Source organism: Capricornis sumatraensis, chromosome 20 (genome assembly GCF_032405125.1).
Source record: "Capricornis sumatraensis isolate serow.1 chromosome 20, serow.2, whole genome shotgun sequence".
Lineage (NCBI taxonomy): Eukaryota > Metazoa > Chordata > Mammalia > Artiodactyla > Bovidae > Capricornis > Capricornis sumatraensis.
Window position 1 is genome coordinate 41,048,966 of NC_091088.1, and position 22,847 is coordinate 41,071,812.

A 22,847-nucleotide genomic window follows, 5' to 3' on the forward strand; every position below is an offset into this window, starting at 1 on the left:
CGGGGCAGCGGGAGGCCCAGAAGTACACAATGTTTTATTGAAAAAAGTCAGGCTTCAGCTGGCTGGTTCCATTCAACTTGGCTTGGTGGGGGTCCCCGCCCACAGGAGCTGAGTCAGATCTTCCTGCAGGCGGGCTGGGCCGGATCCCTCCCTCGTCACCCTTCCCCTCCTCTCTGATGGTGACATCCAAACAATAAATATGCAATAAATAGCACTCCCGGGCCAGCTGCCTTCAATCCCCATGTCAGCCCCCACCAGTCTTCTCCAGTCAGGACAGGCATCCTGGCGTGCTGGATGGGCAAGTCCCCGAACCTCTCAGGGTCCCGAGGGACCTTGGATCCATCTCCATGGCCAGGTCTGGGCCCAGTCTCCAAGGAGACCTAGTAAAGCTGGGTCCAGGGTGAGGCCAGGCAAAGTGGGGCTGGCAGGTGGGTGCTGGAGCGGGGCTTTGTGTTACCCTGGACACCTTCACTCTAGGCCACAAGTCTATACTGGGCTCAGGAGTAGATGGTGATGACTTCACGGCCACCGCCACGTACCAACAGCACTCGTTCGAGGCCCTCGGTCAGCACCTCCAGGAACTCCATGTCTGTGGGGCATCAGTCAAGGAAGTAGCGCCCAGGGAAGCACCCAGGGAAGTCTGGCCCATCAAGCAGAGCTGGAGTACCCTGCAAACGCCCAGGGCATCCAGGGACAGGAGCTCCCAGCCTGACCTCATACACTGCCCATCTCCCCACCAAAGGATCCAGTTCTCATCACCCTCGCTGTTCTTGGGTGGTCCGGGCATGTTCAGTAGGACCAGGCGGGCGTCATGAGAGCGTGTGACAATGACTTCATTGAGCTTCACAGCCGTGTGCATGCGCCGCACATTAGACTGGTCCCTGCAGATAATGTGGCTGATCGTGGATCCCAACCCTGGATCACCCCACCGGGCTCATCTGCCCCCATCCCACCTCCACCCCCAGGCCGGGATACGGCTGGGTCCATTTCTGCTGCACTCACGGCTTAATATGCACCAGCTCCCGGAAGTTGTCGGGCGTGTGGCTGGGGTCCCAGGGTTCCGTGGCCATGTACTTGTCCCGGGTCCATGTCATCTGGATCTTGTCAGTCCCAGCTGCAGACTCATCCTCCTCGTCCGAGTACAGGCTCTCTAGCCGCAGGGCTGAGTGCCGGTCCTTGACTAGCTGGGCCTGAGGACAACCAGAGGAGGTCGCCTCAGTGCCGTGGGGAGCCAAGCTGGCCCAGCGTGATCACCCAGCCTCAGGGAAAATGAGGGGGGCCGCAGTGAGTCATTCTGATGCCCCCACTTGATGGCCTCTCCCCAAGCCAGACCCTGCCCTGAGCTGAGAAAGGTCACTGACCTCTCGCTCCCGCTCTGTCTTGGTCAGCCTCATTTGCCGCAGCATCTGGGAGCGCTGCTCCATCATCAGTGTGCGCTCATAGGTATACGCAGAGATGTCGCTATTGTGCTGGGGAGAGGGTGAGCCGTGAGGACCAGGCTACGGGGATTGGGCAGGGCATCCACAGGGCTACAGTGGGCAGGGGGCTCACCATCTCCACCACCTCCACCTCTGCCTCTAGACGTAGGTGGTATAGGAAGATGGCCAGATCCTTCTTCATCTGGATGCTGTTGTCGTCCATCTGGGCCACCGTGAAGATGCGCATCCGGCATTTCCTCCAAACCTGCGGCCACGGAGGGTGGTGGCTCAGTTGCAGCCCCCCTGCATGGGCCCAGCCCCTCGCGCCATGGCCTGAGCACCTGGCCCACCTTGTGCTGGCGCAGCAGGAAGGGCAGGAGCATGAGCATGCCACCGTCGTGGACAATCCACCACACGTCGATGTGGCCCTCCAGGTAGCGCTCGTGGTTGCTGGGGTAGAAGGCGATGTTTTTGGGCACAAGCAGGGCCAGGTGGGCAGCCGTGGTGCAGCGCACGGTGTCTAGGGAAGAGGGGCACTATCGATCGTCAGCCCATGACTCTCTGGCCTCTGCCCCCGCTTAACCCCTGGCCCCTGCCCTATGTGGTCGAGCCCAGGCCCTGTGTCTCACACACCAATAAAGGTCTTCCAGGCGCGTGGGTCCTCGCTCTGTCGCCAGCCGTAGGGCCAGCCCAGCACCACGGTGTTGTGCCTCATGCCACCCAGGCCGCAAGACTGGATGAGGTGAGCCAGCCCCTCCCGCACCTTGCTGGCCACCACCACCTGGCAGAAGCCCTTCACCTTCTCAATCTCCATCATGTTCTTGATTGTCTGTAGGGAACATACCCGGGTCAGAAGGCAAGGCCACCCATGTCCCCTCTGCTGGGTTCCCTGCCCAGGCCCCAGGGTACAGACCTGCTTGTGGTGGGGGAGAAGATGGGGGCAAGCTGCCCACCCAGAGACCATGCTTGCAAGATGGAACCTTCATACCCACCTGGCTCCCACTCTCAGCTGGCTGACCAGGACTGGTCCCCTCCCCTATGCACCAGCTACAGCCCAGACATCTCCAGTCTGGTTTAGGGTCCTTCTACCCCCGACTCCCGCCCCAGCAGTACCTGCTCAGCGGCCTGGGCCTCTCCGTAGCTCTCCAGGAAGCTGCCCTGGATGACAGAACCGACGATGGTCAGGCCCTTGCCAGCTTTAAGCTGGGAGGCGAAAGTGAGGAGCCGCGGGTACTTCACATGAAGGTCCTCATCTAGCTTCAGCAACACCAGCAGCTGAGGCCTGAGTGGCCGGATGGAGAGGCAGCCTGAGACCAGGGCCAGAGGTCTGTAGGGAGCCCAGCTCCCTCCTCTCTTGGCTCACAGGCCCCCTCAGGTAGCAGTGATCCAAGGGCCCGATAAGCAGGATGGTGCCCCTGGCAGCTCAGGACAGGGAACACGGACTAGGGAGGGAAGCCAGCACCTCGTGACTCTCCCCTCTCACAGGGTCGCCCCCTGAGAATCTTGAATGCCTCCGCCAGGCCCGGGTGACTCACCGCCAGTTCTTGGTGTGAGGAGGGCCCTCCTCTAGCCGCAACAAGGCATAGCGGGCAGCGCTCAGGGACAGGCCTCGGATCCCATCGCCCCATTCCTTCTCAGCCCTGCAGAAGCCCCCAAAGGCTGGTGGGTCCCCCCCTAGGACTTGTGTCCATGTGTATGTGGGATGGAAGGGACCAGGCCCAAGTCACAGCCCCCCAACCCCCGCGCCATGGTGGCTTAAAGAAGGACGGCTCAGCTCCCCACACCCAACTACAGCCCAGCCCAACAGCCCTGAGCACCCGAGTGGGTGCTCCCACACTCACCCTTGGTACTCAATGTACTTGTAGATCATGCCGGCGATGAGCATGGCAACCAGGGCATAGTACCAGGAGGAGACAAACATCAAGGCCAGGCAGAGGCTCATGCCCAGGAAGGACAGCGCCCTGGGCCAGAGATGGGAAAAGGGCCAGAGTCAGGGAAGGACCTCCCAGTCTCTCACCAATAGAAACTGTTGCCCAGAAAGTTCAAACCCCATCCAGAATGGTTTCCCACATAACTCTCATGTCAGAGAACCTGGTTCAGGGGCCCAGCTGGCACGTACCAGTGATAGTACTTGAACCGAGGCCGCCAGTTGGGGGTCCTCAGGAGTGTCTGCACAGCACAGGCCAGGTTCACAAACAGGTAGCACATCAGGAAGAACCTGCGGCACAGGGAGCAGCTGGGACTGAGCGGCCCGCTTGGTAGCCAGGGGCCCGACGTCCCGGACCCTCCCCAGGCTGGGCCTAGGTGAGGAGCCGAGACTGTCACAGCCCTGCCCGTCACAGTCAGGCAGGTCGTCTCGGCCTCACTTCGCCCACGCCCCGGGCCAGATGTGGATGGGACATTGTGGTGGTGCCTGCAGAGCCTGGTCTCAGAGGATGTAGAGACCACGAGGGGGTTGCGGACAGGGGGAACAGCTGTGGAAGAGGATGGTATAAAGGAAAGTTCAGTGCCTGGATGCAGCTAGACAAAAGCCAGGCCTCTGGCCTGGGGGACCAGTTGGATGAGGGGCTGTCATGAGTGTGGGGAGAGGGCGTCCAAAGAGGGCCATTTTGAGTCACTGCATTAGAGACACTCGAGGGACACTTCAGTGGGTGTGGGAGACCAGGACGGAAGAGGCCTACTGCTTGAGCCCCTCAAGAAAGACAGGAAAGGCAGAGGGCTGAGGGGAGTGGCTGCCCACCCTCAGCTGGTGGGTGAGGAAGGACAGACAAGGAGGCAGCAGGGCTGACGAGAGAGGGCAGGCCGGGGGCAGGGACTCTCACAGTAGGGGCATGCTCAGTCCCGTTAGGGCTACAGGAGAAGCAGCCTCAGCATCAAGGCTGACACATCCTGACATGGGTGGTAAGGGGCCACCGCCCGAGACAACTGCGGCAAGAGTAGTTTCAGGTGTAGGTGGAGCCGGGCGGAGGTGTGTTGGGGGAACAGGGGAGCACTGACTCCGGCAGGCCTGGCTGTGGCTGGGGGCGCAGCTTCAGGGGGAAGGAAGCTCTGTCAGTCCTATCGGCCGAGTGGGGTGGTGAAGGGTGGCTCAGACACAATGGAACAAGCAAGAGGGCACTGGCTGTGGAGCAAGGCGTGTGAGGAGGGCACAGTGGCCCTGGCACTGGTGGAGGTGAGCAGAACGAGGACACTAACTGTCTCTGAGACCCCTGGAAACTGCTGCGTGTTTGCCACCTCCTGCAGGGCACTGGCAGATTCAAATGCCCAGCTGACTCCAGAACTTTAAAAGCAAGCAACTTGAAAAGAGGTGTATGGACAGTGGCGGCTCATCAAGGGTGCTGAGATTGCTGCTTGCCCGTCCCTGCTCCGGGTATTTCCCATAGAGGCACAAGGGACCTACCGGTCTCTTTAAAACATCTGAGTAAGCACTGGAAGGCAGAGGTTCAGAAGGTTGAGCTCTGCTAGGCAAACATCCCCCAACAGCCTGACCCGTCTGCCAGCTGCATCCTCAACCCTAGACAGGGTCACAGGCGAGTTGCTGGGCAGAGCTCCCGGCTAGGGTGTGGCTGAGGGTGCGAGAAGACTTTCCCAGGGCCCTTGCCCTGCCCTGGCCCCCAGCTCACATGGATAGAATGGGGGCCACCATGTCCAGCGAGGCTATGAGGATGCCCAGCTCGGCGATGAGCGCCGTCAGGAGGAGGGCCCACGTCGGTTCACCATTCGCCTTGCCATGGCCGAAAACCTGTACACACCAGGGGCAATGGGGTCAGAAGTGAAGAAGTTGGTCCCATTCCACACATCAGGACACAAGTCACAGCCTGGCCTCCATCATCTCCAAGTCCCTCAAGGGCTCAAGTCACAGCCAAACCTATCCTGACAGGTACTCTGCCCTCCAATTCCCCAGGCCTCTCTGCTGTGAGTGGAGACAGGCACTGGGGCTTCTGGACCCAGGCAGCTCTGCCAACAGCAGCTCTCCCTGGATGGCTGCCTGGCCCTGGCCCTGGCCCCTAGCAGGATAGCATGCACCCGATTTGCTGTCTACTTCTCTCCCTGGCCAGCGTGAGGGGCTGCTGCTGCTAAGTCGCTTCAGTCATGTCCAGCTCTGTGCAACCCCATAGACAGCAGACCATCAGGCTCCTGTCCCTGGGCTAGGAACACCCAAATGGTGGGGGAGTGCAAGAGGCTCACCCGGAGGAAAGGGATGATGTTGTCCTTGGCGATGGCCTGCAACAGGCGTGGTGCCCCAGTGAGGCTCTGCAGGCCAGCACCGCAGGTGGAGAAGAAGGAGCCGATCACGATGACCCAGGGCGAAGGCCAGGCTAACGTGCCCACCACCAGGTTTCTGCTGACACCGTCGCCATACCTGCAAGGGCCAGGCTCAGACCATGCTCCATACAAGGAGCCCCTGAAACCCTGGCTGGGGCCACCCAGTGTGAGGGCTGGCAAGGGTCAAGGACAGCTATGGGGGACAGAGCTCTGGCCCTCAGCAGAGGCCAGTCCACCAGCCCCTATCCTTCCAGCCCAGAACCAATCTGATGTCACCATTCTCTTAGAAGCCAAAGTCCTGGTGGGACTGACCCACCACTGACAGCCAGCAGCCTGAAGACATGTGTGGGACCACAAGTATGAGGGGGGCTGGGGTCTGGGCAGCAAAAGCTGAGCCCACAGCCACAGGGAGGGGCCCAGCTCACTCACTTGTCCCGGAGGACCACACCCTCGATGCAAGCGCCGAAGAGAACCACGCTGCTGAAGTCTGCAGCCGCGTCAAGGAAAGCTGGACCTCTGTTGCCACTGCTGCCCCTGCTCACTCCCCACACAGGGCCCCAGGGACCCCCTCGCCCAGTCTCAGGACACCTGCAGCTGAGGTTTCATGTCGGGTACAAACAAACCCCTTGAACGTGTGCATGTGTGTGAGGGTTGATGTATACGTGCATGCGTGTGTGGTATGTCTGCACATGCCGGGTGGTAACTTAAACACAAGGAAGTGCCTCCTGCCCACGCACCTCCCTGCCACAGTGCCAGGCCTGGGAAAGGATACAGACAAGGGAAGTGGTAACAATGGCCAGAATGGTCCCCACTGGGATGGATTTCTGCGCATCTCGGAGGTCCCCAGAGCGGTTGGAGCCAGCCATGATGCCTCCAAAAACAATGAGACTCCCTCAGGGGCTCCCTTAGGAGTAGGGGCAGGGAGTGTGGGTGTGCAAGAGGGCTCACCTGTTACTGAGGGGAAGAAAATGCCAACCAGCACGGTGAAGGATGTGGCAATGTCAGCCACCACGTACAGGGGCAGGCTTTCCTTCAAGCCAAGGGCGTCCGTAGAGGGCAGCCCGTGCTTCTCCACGACCTCACCCTTCTCCAAGTAGGCGCTCCATAGGTTTTCTGTGGGGGCGGCCGCATCACGACTGCAGCCCCAGGGAAGTCTGGGGCAGCCCAGCCAGGGGCTGCAGGTGTAAGAGGTTCTGGGGGCTCAAGGGGGTGACCTCAGCCCGGTGGCTGTGGTTTCAGCCACAGGGCCACTCTGGCCACAGGAAAGGACTGGCTGGCTGGAAGTCTGGAAGGCAAAGGTAGCTGAACTGCCATTGTCCACCACTGCCTGCCTCTGAGACAGAGGCCCTTTATGGCTCCTGTGAGAACTATCCCAGGCAGGGTCAGGGGCTGGTGGCTGGGGAGAGAGGGGCTGCCAGAATTTTCTGGGGGGCTGCTGCAGGCCTGGGACACTGGCCAAAATAGGCTCCGTTCAACCGAAATTTAGCTGCCAGGAGCTGGGCTGAGAGGACACTGCTGGGCTGGGAAGGCAGCCAGAACCACCCTCCGTTCCCGAGCTGGCCACACAAGGGCGGCTCTGTGCTACCCTGTCCCTCCATGCTCATTCCCTCCTTCTGCTCTGCTGCGGGGGCCCGGCGGGGTGGGGGAAGCAGGCGGAAGGGAGCACACACCCTGGAGTACGCCGGCAGCTGCACCAGGGATGCCCGGGATCTCGGTCACATTGTTGAGCAGGAAGTAGGGGTCACAGGACTCAGCCGTGAGGTTGGGGCCATGGCAGAAGAGGCTCCAGAGCTGGGTGGCCACTGTCTCGTTGTCCACCACAGCCGTCTTGGCGCAGACATCAAACTGGTCCCGGGACAGTGTCCTGTTGCCCAGCATACATACTCTGTGGGGCGTGGGGGAGGTGAAAGTATCAGCAGCTGCTCAGCCCGAGACCCCAACTTGCTCCCATCTGGCAGCCTCTACAGAGAAGGTCATCCATGTAGGGGGGATGTCAGTATAATGCCTGGAGGTACTCCCAGGTTACTTACGGAAAAATAGGAGGGTCAAAAATAGACTTGATGCCTCCAGCATAGATGGAGAGGATGGAGATGATCACACAGGCCAGGAAGAGCGAGGCAAATTTGTTCACATACTTGACTCCAACAAACACCACTAGGGTCATGAAGGTCAGAAAAATGGTCCCATATACCCGCATATTGTTCAAGGTGGCACTCGATGTGTCGTGAGTGCCTGTTGGGTAAAAAATGGCGGCTGGAGGGGCAATGTAGGTCTGAAACAAGAAGACAGATAAAGGAGGTTCAATTTTCCTATGTGGAGTATGTCCTTAGTCACTCAGTCGTGTCCCACTCTTTGCAACCCATGGACTATAGCCTGCCAGGCTCCTCTGTCCATGGGATTCTCCAGCCAAGAATACTGGAGTGGGTTGCCATTTCATCCTCCAGGGGATCTTCCAGACTCAGGGATCAAACCCTCGTCTCCTGCATTGGCAAGCAGATTCTTTACCCCTTAGTTACTAGGGAAGCAGTGAATTTTATGTGAAATATATCTTTTTTTTTTTTTTTTGGAAATATATCTTAATAAAGCAATTATTTACAAAAAAGAAAAAAAAAAAGGATCCAGACACAGGAACCGATCTGAATAGCTAAACAGAAGTGGAATAGTTTGAGGAGCAACAAAATAAATAATGACAGTATAGGATTATGATCCAAAGAATAAAAATAAATATCCAGGAGTCCATACTGATATAAATACGTAGTTGAATAAATAAACAAATGGAAAAAGGACAAACTTCCTTACAGAAAAAATCCAGATAATAAATGTAGGAATGTGGGAAATAGAAAAACAAAAATAAAGCCCCCAGAATATCCAGGAATAGGCTCCATGCTACAGACAGAGGATCTGGAGGTGGAAGTAGGCAGGCAGTTCCTCTAAACATCTACTGTCTGGATGCCCAGGGGCGGGCACTGGTTAACCTATGCTCCCCATTGCCCCTCCCACTCTTTCCCCACCACCCGGGCAGTCCAGTGGGAGGCGGGAAGCTGAGTCAGAGCACACTTGGGGCCCACAGAGAGGGTACTGACTTCCCTGATTTCAGTAAGAGGATAAGATGGATCTGAGAGACCTTGGCACAGAACCCTGAAGACAGAGCTGGCCAGAGCCCACATGAGCCCGGGAGACAGGCTCTGCATCACCACCGAGGCCCGTCACAGCGTTACAGGCGGTAGTTCACAGACCACCTGCCACAGATGAAATAGTGCCTGGGCAGCTAGAACATCCAGGGCCAAGGTGAAGACTGCCAGGCCCCTTCCATGCCTGATCCAAACTGGGAAAGGGCTGAAGGGGAGACTGGCTTGAACAAAGATCTTTCTCCCTCAGAGAGGCCTTCCTCATTGTAAGCCCTAGATCTGGACCAGATATGAGGGGAGCATGAAGAGCCTGGGCTTATAGGAAAGGGGCTGTTCCAACAAGAACAGAAACGGCCAGGACTTAGCCTGACTTACCAGCAGGATCTCAATGGCCCCTAGGATGTACATGGCTGCCGCAAATGTTGTTCCCAGGTAGAAGCACAGGCCCACAGCACCTCCAAATTCTGGCCCCAGTGAGCGGGAGATCATGAAATAGGAGCCCCCAGCTACAACAGAAAAAGCATACACAGGTCAAGGCTGGTTTTTCTTCAAAAGGGCCTCTCCCATGACAATGCTTCACAACCATCCAGGGGCGCAGGGACCACTTTTCCTATTTACAAATGAGCAGAAGGTTTAGACAACCTTGCCTAACATAGCATGGTTAATAAGTGGCCAGGCTGCGGGTGGACCTGATTTCATCTGACTCCAACACACAGCATGGGCGAGTGAGATGACTACTCAGCTGGGGCAGCTCTAGGTCCGCTGCAAAGCCTCAGTGGAGTTAGGTCAGTCCCCACTGACTCCCCTGGCTGATAGTGTCCTATCTCAGCACATTGCACCCTTCCCAAGGGCTAACTCTGTTAGTTGACCCTCCAGACCAGGGAAGGGACTGTATCTTATCTAGTTTTTTGCCCCTAGGGCCAGCCACATGTTAATTGTCCATGGCTGACTCTCCTGCCTTGAATCTGTGCTTCCATCACAGTCTAACACCCCTGGCAAGACTGAGTCAACCCTGGGCCTCAGGGCCAGTGAGGGTGGAGGCAACAACCATGCTTCTGGTTGAAACTGCTCCTGATAAATCTTATCTGTGAAAAATCTGGGAACAAGGATCAAGAAGCTTTAAAAAGGCCACTCCTTTTCACACTATAATCCCACCTCTAGGACTTTCTCTTATTCATTGGAAGGACTGATGTTGAAGCTGAAACTCCAATACTTTGGCCACCTGATGGGAAGAGCTGACTCATTTGAAAAGACCCGAATTCTGGGAAAGACTGAAGGCGGGAAGAGAAGGGGATAACAGAGGATGAGATGGTTGGATGGCATCACCAACTCAATGGACATGAGCTTGAGTAGACTCCGGGAGTTGGTGATGGACAGGGAGGCCTGGCGTGCTACAGTCCCTGGGGTCACAAAGAGTCGGACATGACTGAGCGACTGAACTGAACTGAGGACCTTCTCCTAAGGAAACTGCCAGGGGCATGAACAAAGATCAGTGTGCAAGACTGTTCGAGACAATGTTTACAACAGTGAAAAAGTAGAGAATAGGAGAATAATCACATAAATTAGATAATATCAATCTGTTTTAAAAAACCAAATAAACTGTTTTCAGCATTTGAGAAATACACACACACACACACACACAGAGTTTGGGGAAAACAATACATCTTAATACTTTATAAGACCCTAAAACCATGGACCAAAAGGCCAACTAATCGTTTTGAACTCAGGATGGTGGGATTATGGGTACTCTTCAATTTTTTTCTACATTTTTTTATACTTTAAATCCCTCTTCTGATAAACATATATTGGTTTTTCCCTATTACTTTTATACTAAAACTAATAAAACTGTTATTTGAAAAAAATAAAAAAGGATTCAAACACAGGAACCAACCTAAATAGCCAAATAGCCAAAGTGGAACAGTGCAAGCAAAAAATTAAATTATAATACTAAGGTTATGAACCAAAGAATAAAATAAGCATCCAGGAGTCCACAGGGAAGGTATAAATACATGGAGTCTCTGAAAACCAAGTCCAGTCTCATCATGGAAAACCCTACAATCCATAGTGTGGGCCAGGCTCTTTGGCTTGGGCCACCAACAATGCCCTATCACCTTCTTAATCAGCCTCAGCACCCACTATAAAAAATTACTTTTATACTAAAAACAAAACAAAACAAACCCCGAACAAATAAAACATAAAACAACAGCGATCTCAAATTCTATCAAGCAGGGATGCTCCTAAGTGGTGACACTTTCATGGATTCAAGGACTAAGACCCCACCAGAAAACTGTCTGGGGGGCAGGGAATAAGTATTTCCGGGCATGTCAAGGGGGATTCTGGCCCCATTCCCCACCTCAGGCCTGAATGGCACTCACCCACCTGGAACCACGCCATTGGTGGCGATGGCGCTCATGGAGATGGCCGTCAGCAAGGTCTGTGGGAAGGAGGACGGAGGTGAGCAGCTCAGCTGGGCGGTCTCTGTGGGGCAGCTGTGGCCCTGCCCCCCCCCAGAATACTCACACAGCAGCAGCAGATGAGCACAATGAGGAGGGCCTGCAGCACACCAGCTGTGCCTACCATCCAGGTCAGCCGCAGGAAGAGGATAACCCCAAAGATGTTCTGCAGGCAGGGCAGGTACACCCCCATGAGGGTGCCCATGCTGGGTGCCTATGGAGCAGGAGGGGAGTGGGGGAGATGGAGCATCAGAGGGGCCCCTCATTGCTTGGCAGTCCCCCACCTCCAGGGTATTCAGCCAGAGAATAGGCTGGAAAAGGACATCCCAAGTGGAGACCTGGGGATACAGAGGGTGAGCTGACTGGATGGCCATGTTGACCTTCATACATTAAGAAATAGTTAGGGAGTGGGAAGGTATAAAACCTGATTCTTTTCCAAACCCCATGTGTGAGCTTTTGAGCCTCACCTCCCCTTCATGGTCCTGCCACCTTCCCTTCCTCTCTTTTTTCACACTTCCAGAAAGTGAAGTCTATATCAGACCTCCACTTTCTCAGCCAGCAGGCCCTACTGTACCCAGGCCAGAATCTAAAAAGTTGTTCCTGACCCTCCCTCTCTCCCACGCCCCCATCCAGTCCAGGGGAAAGTAAGTCGTATCCAGTGTACCTCTCAAGGTGCCCTGAGATCAGTCTGCCTTGCCTTGGTCTTAATCCCCTGAAGCTGGAACGCTACACCTGGGCCACCTGGATAGTGCCTTCTTATGCCTGTCAACCTCTCCATGCTCCAGCTCACTCTGCTGCCAGAGCAGGACTCTGAAAACCAAGACCAGTTGCATCATCCTTACTAAAACTCCTCTGCATTGTCTATACTGTAATCCAGTGTGGGCCAGGCTCCTTGGCCTGGGCTACCAGGCATGCCCCATCACCTCTGTCAGTCTCGGCCCCGGACAACATCAGACCCTCAGAGCCTCTGAACCAGGGCATGTGCTGGGCACTGCCTGGGATGGTTATCCCTGCCTTACGGCCTGGCAAATTCCTCTTCAGTTAAACCTTCAGGAGACTTAACTGTTGCCTCTTCCAGGAAGTTACCCCAGGTTGCCTTAGGCAGAGTTGGTACTTCCTCTTGCATTCCCTCAGTATCTGATATACTCTTCTATCATAGTGGTCACAACAGGTCACGGTAATTGTTCACTTGAATGACCATAGTGGGGTAAACTTGGCTTGTTCACTGTTCTGTCATCAGCAGGCCCTGCAGGTACTCAAAAGGTGCTCCTAAGCCCAGTGAATGATGCCTTAGAAGGCCTCTGGGATAACCTGTTGGGAAAGACCTGCGTACAGAGTGGAGACTCAGGCTGGAGGGCAGGTAAGGAAAGTCTGTCTTAATGGGCACATCCAGGCAGGATGTCTCAACTACCTAAGAGCAGAGTAGGGGCTAAACAGGAGGCCAGGGCAAACGCTGAAGCACAGAGTTAGGGCTGGTACCTTCTTGAAGAACTGAGCCCCACATGAGAATAGCACAGAGTTGTGGGGTCCTAAGAGTTTCTACCAGAGCCCCCAGCAAAGCCTGCTGCTCTAGAGCCGAGGTGGGAGAAAGAACTCTGTGGCCACAGGAACTCTTCCCCAGGCCCCAGGCCGGGTGCAGGATCTGTGCACAGCCTAAAGGACCCCAGAAGGGCCTGGGAGGGCCCTGAGTAAAAACAAATGGTCTCTCAAGCTGTCCTGTACAGAGCAGGTGATGGATACACCTCATGTGGCTTCTGACTGAGTCCTTCTCAGAGGCCCTGGACCACCCACTGGATAGTGGCAGCTCCCAGCCTCCCCATTCAAGGCTGAGTCACTCTGGGAAAAGGGCAGTATGGGAAAGGGCAGGGCCGGAAATGCTTTCTGCATCTCTAAATAACCTCTGGCAGCCTCAGAAGGTCACCAGGCCACAGCCAGAGTGGCTGCCATGGAGAGGCTGCCTTGGGTCTTGGTGTGGTCTGGCTGAAGGCCCACCTTTCCGGCTTTAAGCTTTTCTTTTCAGAGGCCCCTTCTCACACCCGCCTGGGTGAGGACCACAGCTCAGTGGCCCCAGCTCCCTAGCTTTCTGCTGATTTTCTGTGGACTTGACCAGGCTCCTCCTTTCTCCATGAAACAGTGACTAGTGCTGGGACACTCAGTCATCCTCTGCCTCTTTAAACCCAGGGCCAGGGGAGGTGGCAGGTAAGCTGAGGCTGGAACCCAGCATCCTCATGGGCTCTTCATAAGGCCAAGGACCACAGCCCTTCACCAACTCAGAACACCTTGTTGAGATGTACTCTAGCCTTTCTTAGGGACCTTTTTACTCCCAGCCAGTGGCTTCCTGGACTTGGCCTGAAAGGACAGATCTTACCCAAGGATCTCACCCCTCACCGCAGGGCTAAATAGGGATAGCCAGAGATAAACAGAGTTCTCTGCTATCTGCAGTTCAGAAAATATCATCAAAATCACAACCAACAGGATAGGGTGAGGGTCAGGTCTGTGTGACCCCAAGATATCAGCTGTCCTCTCTCAAGTGTGGGCTGGGTTGCCTCCGAGAAGAGTGGCATGAAGGATGCACAGCTGCCTGGTCGATCCTCTCTCCTCACCCACCTCAGTAATCTCAAGGGCAAAGGCAGTCTCAAGGGCAATCTCAAATACCTGCCCAAATGTCAAGGGCAGGTCTGAGACTGGGGGATGTGGTTTATTCCAGCCAAGGGCTCTTCCTGCCTGTGCTGACCTCCAGCAAGAGGTCAGCTAGTGCCAGACCCAAGCTCCTTTTGGGTCACAGCTGCTTCCCAAACCTCAGGGAGTCAGGAGACATGGAGGGAAGCTGCTTTGCCTCTAAACTGAATATGTAGGGGGAAAAAAACAACCCAGCCTTTGGTTAAACTGAGCCCCATCACACAGGTTAAGGATAGGGTAAAGTCATCCCTGGTGGCTCCAGTGGTAAAGAACCCACCTGCCAATGGAGGAGATGTGGGTTTGATCCCTGGGTTGGGAAGATCCTCTGGAGGAGGAAATGGCAACTCACTCCAGTATTCGTGCCTGGGAAATCCATGGATAGAGAAGCCTGTCAGGCTACAATGGGGTCGCAAAAGAGGTGGGTATGACCAAGTGACTGAACAACAACAAAGTCATCCCAAAGAGAGGACAACTGGAGGGCCAGAGGCCTGGAGAGTGAACAGGGGTAAGACCAGGAGAGAGATTGGGAAGCCCTAGAAGGCAGTGTTTTACTCCTGTCACCCCCAGTCTCAGCACTCCAAGGGGCTACTGGAGAGGTCTGCCAATGGAGCCAACAAAGAAAGGGGCAGAAGGGTTGAGTCATCTGCTCTAGGTCACACAGCCCCAAGGCTCCTAGTTCCAAAGGTAACACCCTTACCCATCCTGATGGGATGCCAGTGATCTGGCATTCTACACAGTCACATACCTCACAAGAAACCCACAAGTCTCCCAGTGTTATGTGTTGACCTTGTCTAGCTCAGTCACCTTAGGCAAGTTACGTAACATCTTTGACACTCAAGTTTCCTCACCTGTAAAGCGGGGATGATAACAGAAACTGCCTCACAGATTTTTTGTGAAGATAACATGCAAGAACCCTGGCCCACTGGTTAGTATGATGCCTCACACACACACACACACACACACACACACACACACACACAGGCCTAAGTAAAGGCAGTGGTCGCTCCCACCATTATTTCTGAGGGTCTCCCTGGTCCTCTGCCCTGAGGGGCTCCTCCTCAGCCCAGTCCTTGCCTCCTTAAGCCTAAAGTACTCAGTGCCCATCCTCCATGCTCACCACACCTGGCACCTACTTCCCCAGGATGCTAACAGCTACGTTGGGAAACTGCCAACTCCATGGTGTTGACTGTCCTCCTAGGAGCAGCCTCTCTGACCAGCTCACCTTGGCTGCTCTCCGACGGGCACCCTCTCCACTCTCAGCCTCCTCATGCTCCTTGGCGCCCTGTGTGAGGTTGGTGTAGCTGACGAGCTTGCCCAGAAGAGATGACACCTTTGGGCGGATGTCCAGCTCTTCCTGTAAACAGAGCCACAGGGCATTCTGGCAACTGGCCCAACTGGCACCAGGCTACCTGTGTGTAGCCAGCAGCCAGGCCTCTGGTCCCTTGCCAAGCCCTGAGGCAGGCTTGGGCTCCTGCCTGGGGAAGCCCAAGCCAGCCAACTGGGCAGGTGTGGGTGCCCCACCCCAGCACTCACTTCTCTCTGCCCCACCTTGGCTCAATCACTACCAGCCCATTTGCAAAACTACCTGCCTCAGGGGAAAGGGTAGGACAGACAGGCACACTTCATCCTGCCTGTTCTGGCTGGCCACCTCCCTGCTATGAGCAGGCCTCTGGAACACACATCTGTGCTCAACAGCCACCCTAGTGATCCCAGGGAAACAAAGAAATTAAAAGAGGAGTCAAAAGAGAGATGTCTGGGACAAATGAAGTCTCTCTTATCTGCCCAAACCCTGATCCTCCTGGATGGTCTTCCCCACACCCTGTGAATAACCCACCTCAACCCCCAAGGTGGGATCCTAGCCCCCTAGCCCATCTTTGGAAGGGGTCAAGTCAAGAGGCCTCCCAGGGCTCAAGATATGGCACGGTAGCTAGTACAGCTTCCTGAGCGCTGTGTCTCTACCTGCCAGTTGCCCACATTTAGTTTTTCCCTATCAATCAGCTCCCTTCTGACCCTACACACAAGGAGAAACTGGCTTGGAGTAAGAAGTGAAGATGCAGGTCTTTGAAAGTCTATGGAGACTGAAGAGCCTACGAGACTTCCACAGAATGTGGGTAGGTGTGGGTCAGAATTTAGGGGCCTAAACCATGACTTCAATTCAGAGCCAACTTCTGATTTGAGTCTGAAAATGATAAATTCAAGGCCAAAGTCACAAAACTGGGAATGTTTCCAAAGAGAGATCCACTGAGGTTACAGATATGGAGAGAGGGGGCAGATTCAGTGAGAAGGACCAGGTCTTGGTGAACTTGATGGGGCTAGAGTTGGGGGAGTCAATCAGGAAGGACAAGGAAGAGTTCACAGGAGAGGGAAGAATTGTGGACTGTGAGAAGTCCCAGATGTGAAAGAAACAAAGGAAATACTGAGGTTAGAAATCCTGAGAGGTGGTGACCTTGCTGAGGGGCTGCATGGAAGTCAAAGGTAAACACTCTTGGAGGTAGTAATGGGGTAGAGGCCTCTGGGAAAGCAGTTTCAGTTGAAAGGGCCAAGAGAACCGCAGCTTGGCTGCCAAGGGAGCGAGACAGACAAGCAGAGACTGGAGGAGGAGCGCAGACATAAAAAGGCACAACACCCAGCCAGCTTGCTTAGCTAAGGCTTAGGTCCTGACAGGTCCCTGCGTGCCCACACCCATGGCCCAAAATGGCTCCTCAGCTACCTCAAACAGTGCCAGGTTCCTGTCATGGTAGTCATTTCCTCTGGAAGCCTCCATGGGACAAAGGAAAGGGCTGCTCTCTTTATGGTTGCCATGTCCTGTAGAGAGAGAGAAACAGAATCCTAGTCAGGGGCTGCCTACTGAGCCCCCAGCATGCACTTCTCCCCAGCAGGCCTGCTGTCATCTCTGTGGAGCACTTTAGGGACCAGTGTAACAATACTGGGCCTCAGTCTCCCCAACATACCCTGTCAGCCTCCTTGAAAGGGCCAGAATTGGCAGACTGGCCAATGATCAAAACCCAGCACGAACACTCATCTAGCAGGGGGCACAGGAGCGAAGCACCCAGACGCACTAGCTCAGCACTGTTAACACCAAGGGGCGGAATCTGCTGCAGAAGGGCGTGGCTCAGTCAAGGCCCGCCTTCAGACCACCCCTGAGACACACACTCCCGTTTTTCCCAGCACTTCTGGAATACCCAGTGTGCCAGGTGCCAAGGGCTCAGTGTCCTCAGGGCTCCCCCAAGAGCTACCCTCCAGATAGAGAAAGCCACACGTGGCGCCTTCTGCCGCCATGATCAGCCAGCAACCTCCTAGCCACCCCATCATGCACCGCGCGGGAAAGGCATTCTTGAGGGCCGCCTGAGGCATGCCGGGAGGAGCGGCAAGCAGGAGACTGTCCAGTGTGTGGAAGTGGGCGCCCAGAGCTGTCTAGGGTCGTCTGGGAAAGCCCTACGAAAGCCTGACCAGGTGGGTGTGGGGCTGGGCAAGGACTGTAGGCACAACTCGCTTGTTTACCTCCCTGTCCCCAGATACCAGCCGCTTGCCCGAAACTAGGCCCGTGGCCAGTCCCCACGTCCACCTACCCCCCAGGCCGGTGAGGTAGGGCCTCAGCACCAAGGAAACCTCACAGAAAGAAGCCAGATGCACCTTCTTTCAATACGGAAGCCTCAACACTCAAAACTGGGCTGCTTTTTCTGGCCACCCAGCATTCACTCTTTCGTTTTCCAAACTGTGTTCATTGTGAGTCTCAGTGGGTGACATTCCCAGCTTTCCATGAAGCAGGCAGAAGACACCAAGAGTCCTTTTCTAGTTGCTAAGGGAGAAAAAAAACCCTTCAGTTTGGAAACTGTGGTGGCAGTGACTGAAGGCCTCACAGCTGACATCTTGGTTCAAAGAAGCCACGTTGGTGTTGGATGGCAATGACTACGGCAGCAGTGTTGGCCTGGTGTCCTGTGATGGAGGTGGCCAACAGAAGTGTCTTCACTGATCCAGACTAGTGGGGTATTCTGGCCATGCCTGGTTTTGTGAGAGCTACCTGGCAACCTTTTCTCGTTAAATAGCCCCCAATCCATTTCTCTTGTTTGCAGCGAAAAATACTGAATGACGCCGCCTCCATTTCATACATCCTTTTGCCATCAATATGAAACTTAACTTCTCTGAGCAAACAATCACTCAGCAGGTGCTCTGCTGTGGATTCTTTACTGCCCCAAGAGACTGACAGGTAAAGCATGTTGATGACAATTTCTGGGGCAAAATCAGCTGTTCCTTCCCACAGGATGTAAAAAAAGTACATCACCTTCTCTAGGAACCTGGACTAGCTAAGTAAGTGAAGCAGCTCAGTACCAGAAGCTACATGTCTGTGTGTAGGTCAGTGCTAAGGGCAAAGTGGACAGAGATAGTGAGAGGTGAGGCCAGCCTACAGAATCACTTTAAAGCCTTGGGGTCGGGGAGGTGGGTGGTCACGTAGCTACTCAGACACCCTAAGACATTTGCTGTGCCCTTGATGCTTGTTCAGGATGAGGATAAGGAGTCAAGAAAAACCTGAAAACCCAGTACATGGATGGTCCTTCAGTGAGAAGTCCCTGAAAACTACTCTTAGATTTTTGTGACAAAAATATTTTCCCTGAATAAGTCAGAGGCTTTATTCTGTCCAAAAAAGGCAACTATAAAAGCTCATCTTGTTTCCCTTTCTGCCGTGGCTGCCAGGAATCTCTAAGCTAAATTTATTTCTTAGATCCAGTCATCATCTGCCTCAGAGACCTTGCCCCTTTCCTCTGCATGGTTTTGATCTTTCTTACAGTAAGAGTCCTTTGGGGAGGAATTTTTGTTGTCTATCTCTTCTGACCCTTCTGTAGAAGTATAAAGGATAAATCACTCTAAACTCCTGCACTGCAGCCTTCCTTCCACCACCACCGGCATTGTCTAACCCTAACCTCACCTCTCTAAGGACTGTATTAGCATTTAGAAAACACAGAGCTGAGCACATAGCAGTACCCTCAAAATGCCTGTGGATGGTGTGCAAGACCCAGTTGATCCCTTGTCCCTTCAGCCATGATGCCAGGGCAGCTCAGAGCCCTTCCAAAGGCTACCTTTAGTTCTCATAGCAATACTCTAGTAGGTATCATTTACTCTCTTTTAGTAACAAGGAATGTAAAGCTCAGATTCAGAGGCAAGGTGACTCAGTGAAAGGGCCAAACTTGGGTCCCAGGGTCCCCTAGATCCAGGTGAAAGCTGAGCTGTGGGTTCCCTACTCCTGCTTAGGACCCCCTTCCATCCCAGGAGGCATGTACAGGCCACAACTAAAGAGTGTCTGGGGGTTGCAGTTTTATCCAAGGCTCCTGGTGCTCAGTGGCCAGAAGCCAAGCTTGGATTCCTGTGCCTCCCTCTGTGTGACCTAGGGCAACCTGCTTACCCTCTCTGTGCTGCCTTGGTTTCTTTTTCTATGAAGTAGAGCTAATAACATCCACTCTTCCAAATGCCTCAGAAAAGGGACAGCCTGGTACCAGACACCCAGCAGGGATTCCATGGAGTTCCCCAAAACCACTTCAGTTAAGGACAGCTCCCATGGGATTGTGGGAATTGGGGGGAGGTGGGGTCTAAGCAGTGCCTGGGTATCTGTACTGCCCTCAGCTATTCCAAAAATCCCAGGGCAGGTCTGGGCGTGCCTGCCAGGCCAAAGCTACTCAGACGCCACCTGAGACCCCTGGTGAACCACAGCATGAAGGCTGGGCCTGGGGGCTGCCTCTGATATGTGTGTTCTGGCCAGCAGCTGTGAATGCGCCAGCTGCAAGCAGGGATCCAGGTGACACTCCTGGTATCCCTGTACAGGTATCTGCCAGGGGTACTCCTCTAGAACCTCTTCACCCTCTGCCCACGGTGGGCTGGATGTACAAGTCCATTTATGCCCTTGGAGCAGAGGTATGGGTCTTGAGAGATTCAGATACCAGGCTGATGGAGGGGAGGGGGTGTCCCATGAGATGCCCTCAGGGTCACTATTTTTGTACCCCTGACCCTTTGCAGCCCTCAACTAGAAGGATCATAACCACTCACCAGGGTGCAGAATGTCCCCCATACTGCAGACACAGTCTCGATCTGGCTGAAAGGGAGGAAGAGGAGGTGGGGGGGGGGGGTATAGTGGGAGGAGCTGGCCCAGCCTGGAGGGACCTGGCAGGACTCAGCCAATGTGAGGCAGCCAGTTCCCTCTAGTCCTCTGTGAGAGGCCAAGGCGGAGCCTGAGGCTGGGCTTCGCTCTGCCTACCTGCTGGTCCAGGCTGATCTTAGGGATGCAGCCCAACCCAGCCTCTGGGGAGAGAGAGCCTCCAAGGGCTAGCAGAGGAGCAGGGGTGGCTGCTGGCTCCTGCTCTGTCCACTGGTCCCAGGCTGGGGCAGGTGCCGGCAGGGGTTGAGGTGTGTACACCCTCACAAGCTGTCAAGCCTGTTAAATCTCCATGATGTCCAGCAGCCCATGCCACTGCGCTGTGCCATCTCCACACACAGCAGTCAAGTGACACACATATAGCCATCACCCACATGAAGCATGGATCACCTCAGTCAGGTCCCCATCAGAGACAAATCCTAGTCAGATCAAGATAACATCACCTGACACATGCCACCAACATGCATGTCCCCTGCAGATCTCCATCACGGTCAGTAACAGACCAAGCATTTGTCATCAGTCACATCACCATCCTCATCACCGTAGGCCACAAGAATGTGCTATCCTGACCCCAGGCTGGCTCTGTGGTACCCCACAGCTGTACATTTGCACAAGCACAACTACACATGCATGTGCTGCTGCACACCCAGACACAGGTTCTTGGAGTGTTCACACAAGAGTGAGCCCTGCAAGGACAGGGCTCTGGGGGCCTCCTGGGGAAAGAGATGGTCAAACTCAAGGGCAGGCAGCTAGGAGGGGGAAGCCGGGTTTCAGGCCCAGTTTAACAGCTAGGTTAAGAGTTAGGGCTCTGGAGTCTCCCACCCTCAATCTGAATCCCCTAGAGCAAGTTACATAACTACTCCATGCCTCACTTCACTCCTTCCTAATAGTAACACCACCTATCCCAGGGTGGGAAATTAGGAGGATTAAACGAGTTAATTCAGGTAAAGTGCCTAGACAAGCCTGGTCCCGTGTGAGTGCTCCACAAGGGTGGAGTGTCCACTGTACCTACAGATGTAAGCTGGGATCCATGTAGCACTCAGGCAGTGGCCCACAGACCCCTTCAGGCTTCCCTCCAAGGGGACTGGAGTGTTGGGCGGCACACAGAAGGAAGGAGAAGGGGAGGGGAGCGGAGGAGAGAGTGTGATTTTAGGGAAAGAGATGCTGAAGCACAAAAGTGTAGGCGAGACGAGAAGAGGTTAGGGGCGGTTGGCAGGAGGTGAGAGGGCCGGGGTCCCGCCTGGGGCTGTCGCTCCCAGGCGGGAAGAGCCACAGATGGAGGTTCAGCGCTCTTCGCGCCCCAGGCGGCCCGCTGGCCTGGCCACGTCTGCAGCCCCCGCCCGCGGCCCTCAAGGGAGGAGCTGGGGTGAGGAGGGAGGCCCGACCGCGACAGCAGGCGCCGGGGGCCCAGGAAAATTGTGTCTGCGCGCGAGGAGTTGGGGACTGTTTAGCGGCGAAGGAGTCTAAGAAAAGTTGGGCCCTCATCGACGTGTGCGCGCACAGCCCGGCGTCTGTGCGCCAGCCGGCCCCGCATGGCCCGCTCCCCGCCCCGGCCGGGCGGCCCCTCACCGTCCGCGTCGTCCCGATCGGCGCGCTCCCCGTAGTCCACCCAACTCAGACCCTCGAGGTTGTCATAATCGCCGCGCCGCGGCCCGTCTACCGGCACCACGGTGAAGTGAGGCATCCCGCGCGCTCGGCCCCGCCGCGCCCGCCGCCCCAGCCGCCTGCCCGGCTGTCCCGCTCCGGGCCGGCGCGCCCCGCCCGCTCACATTCCTCCCCGCTGCGCTCACTTCCTCCGCCCGCCCCCCGGGCCGCCCCTCGGGGGCGGGGAGCAGGAGGGGCTCGAGGCCGGCTCCTCCCTGAGGGGGGCCCCGGAGGAGTGAAACCCCCGGGGCGGGAGTACTATTCCACGCCCTGGGGAGGCCCGATTCCTGTGTGACCTCGGGTGCTGAGCCGCCCTCTCTGAGCTTCAGATGCAGTGCTTGTAAAATGAGGACATGCACTTGGGGCTGATGAGGGCTTCTGAGGTGGGGCACGAGGTGAGCTTTGTGCCTAGTGAGCGCTCAGTGACATTTCTGTGATGCAGGGCCGGGGAAGAGTAGGCAAGAGCTCAGAGCTCATTCAAGAACCGCCCAGGGGCCTCCTCGACACCCTATCCCCATTTTCATCATCTCTTCCACCTCTCCTCCGCATCCCTGGAAACCAAGGGAGCCCCAGGAAGATCCTATCCCTTCGCCCACCCTCCAGTGTGTCCCTGTTAGAGGCTGCTTGGGGGATCCGTGCCCTTTCACTAGAGGCTGCTTCCTTCTTGGAAGTAAGGACACCCATTCCCCCTCGTCCAGCCCCACGGGCCTCTTCAGACGCTGCATTGGATTCTTTAGCCAAGTTCTTTCATCTCAGTTTTATCTTTTTCTGTCTCACCTCCTGGGGATTCCTTTTTGTTATTGTGCAGTTGCTAAGTCATGTCCGAATCTTTGCGACCCTAGGGACTGAAGCAGGCTGCTCTATCCTCCACTATCTCCCTTTGCTCAAATTCATGTCCATTGAGTTGGTGATGCTATCTACCCAAGCCATTTATTTCTTTACTCTTAATTTTATTTCACTTTCTACACCATTTCTTCAGATAAGTTTATTCAGGTGGCTTTACTTTAACATCTTTATCTTTCTAGACCATTCTTTCAGCTATTTCTCTATCAGAAAACCCCAGTGCCCACCTCCATTTTTTTCTCCCTTTTATGACTCAGAGGGTTTTTAGAATATC

The 22,847-nt window shown here is 55.2% G+C and overlaps 1 protein-coding gene across 6 annotated transcripts; it reads right to left on the reverse strand.

Moving 5' to 3' along the window:
• Positions 1-461: 461 nt before the first annotated feature.
• On the reverse strand, positions 462-21,801 carry SLC12A4 (solute carrier family 12 member 4). Of its 6 annotated transcripts, none has more exons than XM_068992155.1 (24): positions 21,656-21,801; positions 16,655-16,749; positions 15,167-15,298; positions 11,333-11,479; positions 11,192-11,246; positions 9,188-9,318; positions 7,715-7,956; positions 7,355-7,569; positions 6,633-6,797; positions 6,457-6,555; positions 6,114-6,171; positions 5,607-5,781; positions 5,042-5,160; positions 3,538-3,636; positions 3,260-3,379; positions 2,954-3,058; positions 2,532-2,700; positions 2,052-2,247; positions 1,769-1,938; positions 1,552-1,683; positions 1,362-1,469; positions 1,003-1,190; positions 750-881; positions 462-591 (listed from the first exon to the last, which is right to left on the reverse strand). In XM_068992155.1, the coding sequence occupies exons 1-24, from the start codon at positions 21,768-21,770 to the stop codon at positions 498-500; spliced, it is 3,261 nt and encodes a 1,086-aa protein (XP_068848256.1). In that variant the 5' UTR covers positions 21,771-21,801; the 3' UTR covers positions 462-497. The 6 variants fall into 6 exon arrangements, with proteins under 6 accessions (XP_068848256.1, XP_068848260.1, XP_068848257.1 ...); XM_068992159.1 differs by having other exon boundaries at positions 480-587; positions 746-881; positions 1,570-1,683; XM_068992156.1 differs by having other exon boundaries at positions 480-587; positions 746-881.
• Positions 21,802-22,847: the final 1,046 nt, after the last annotated feature.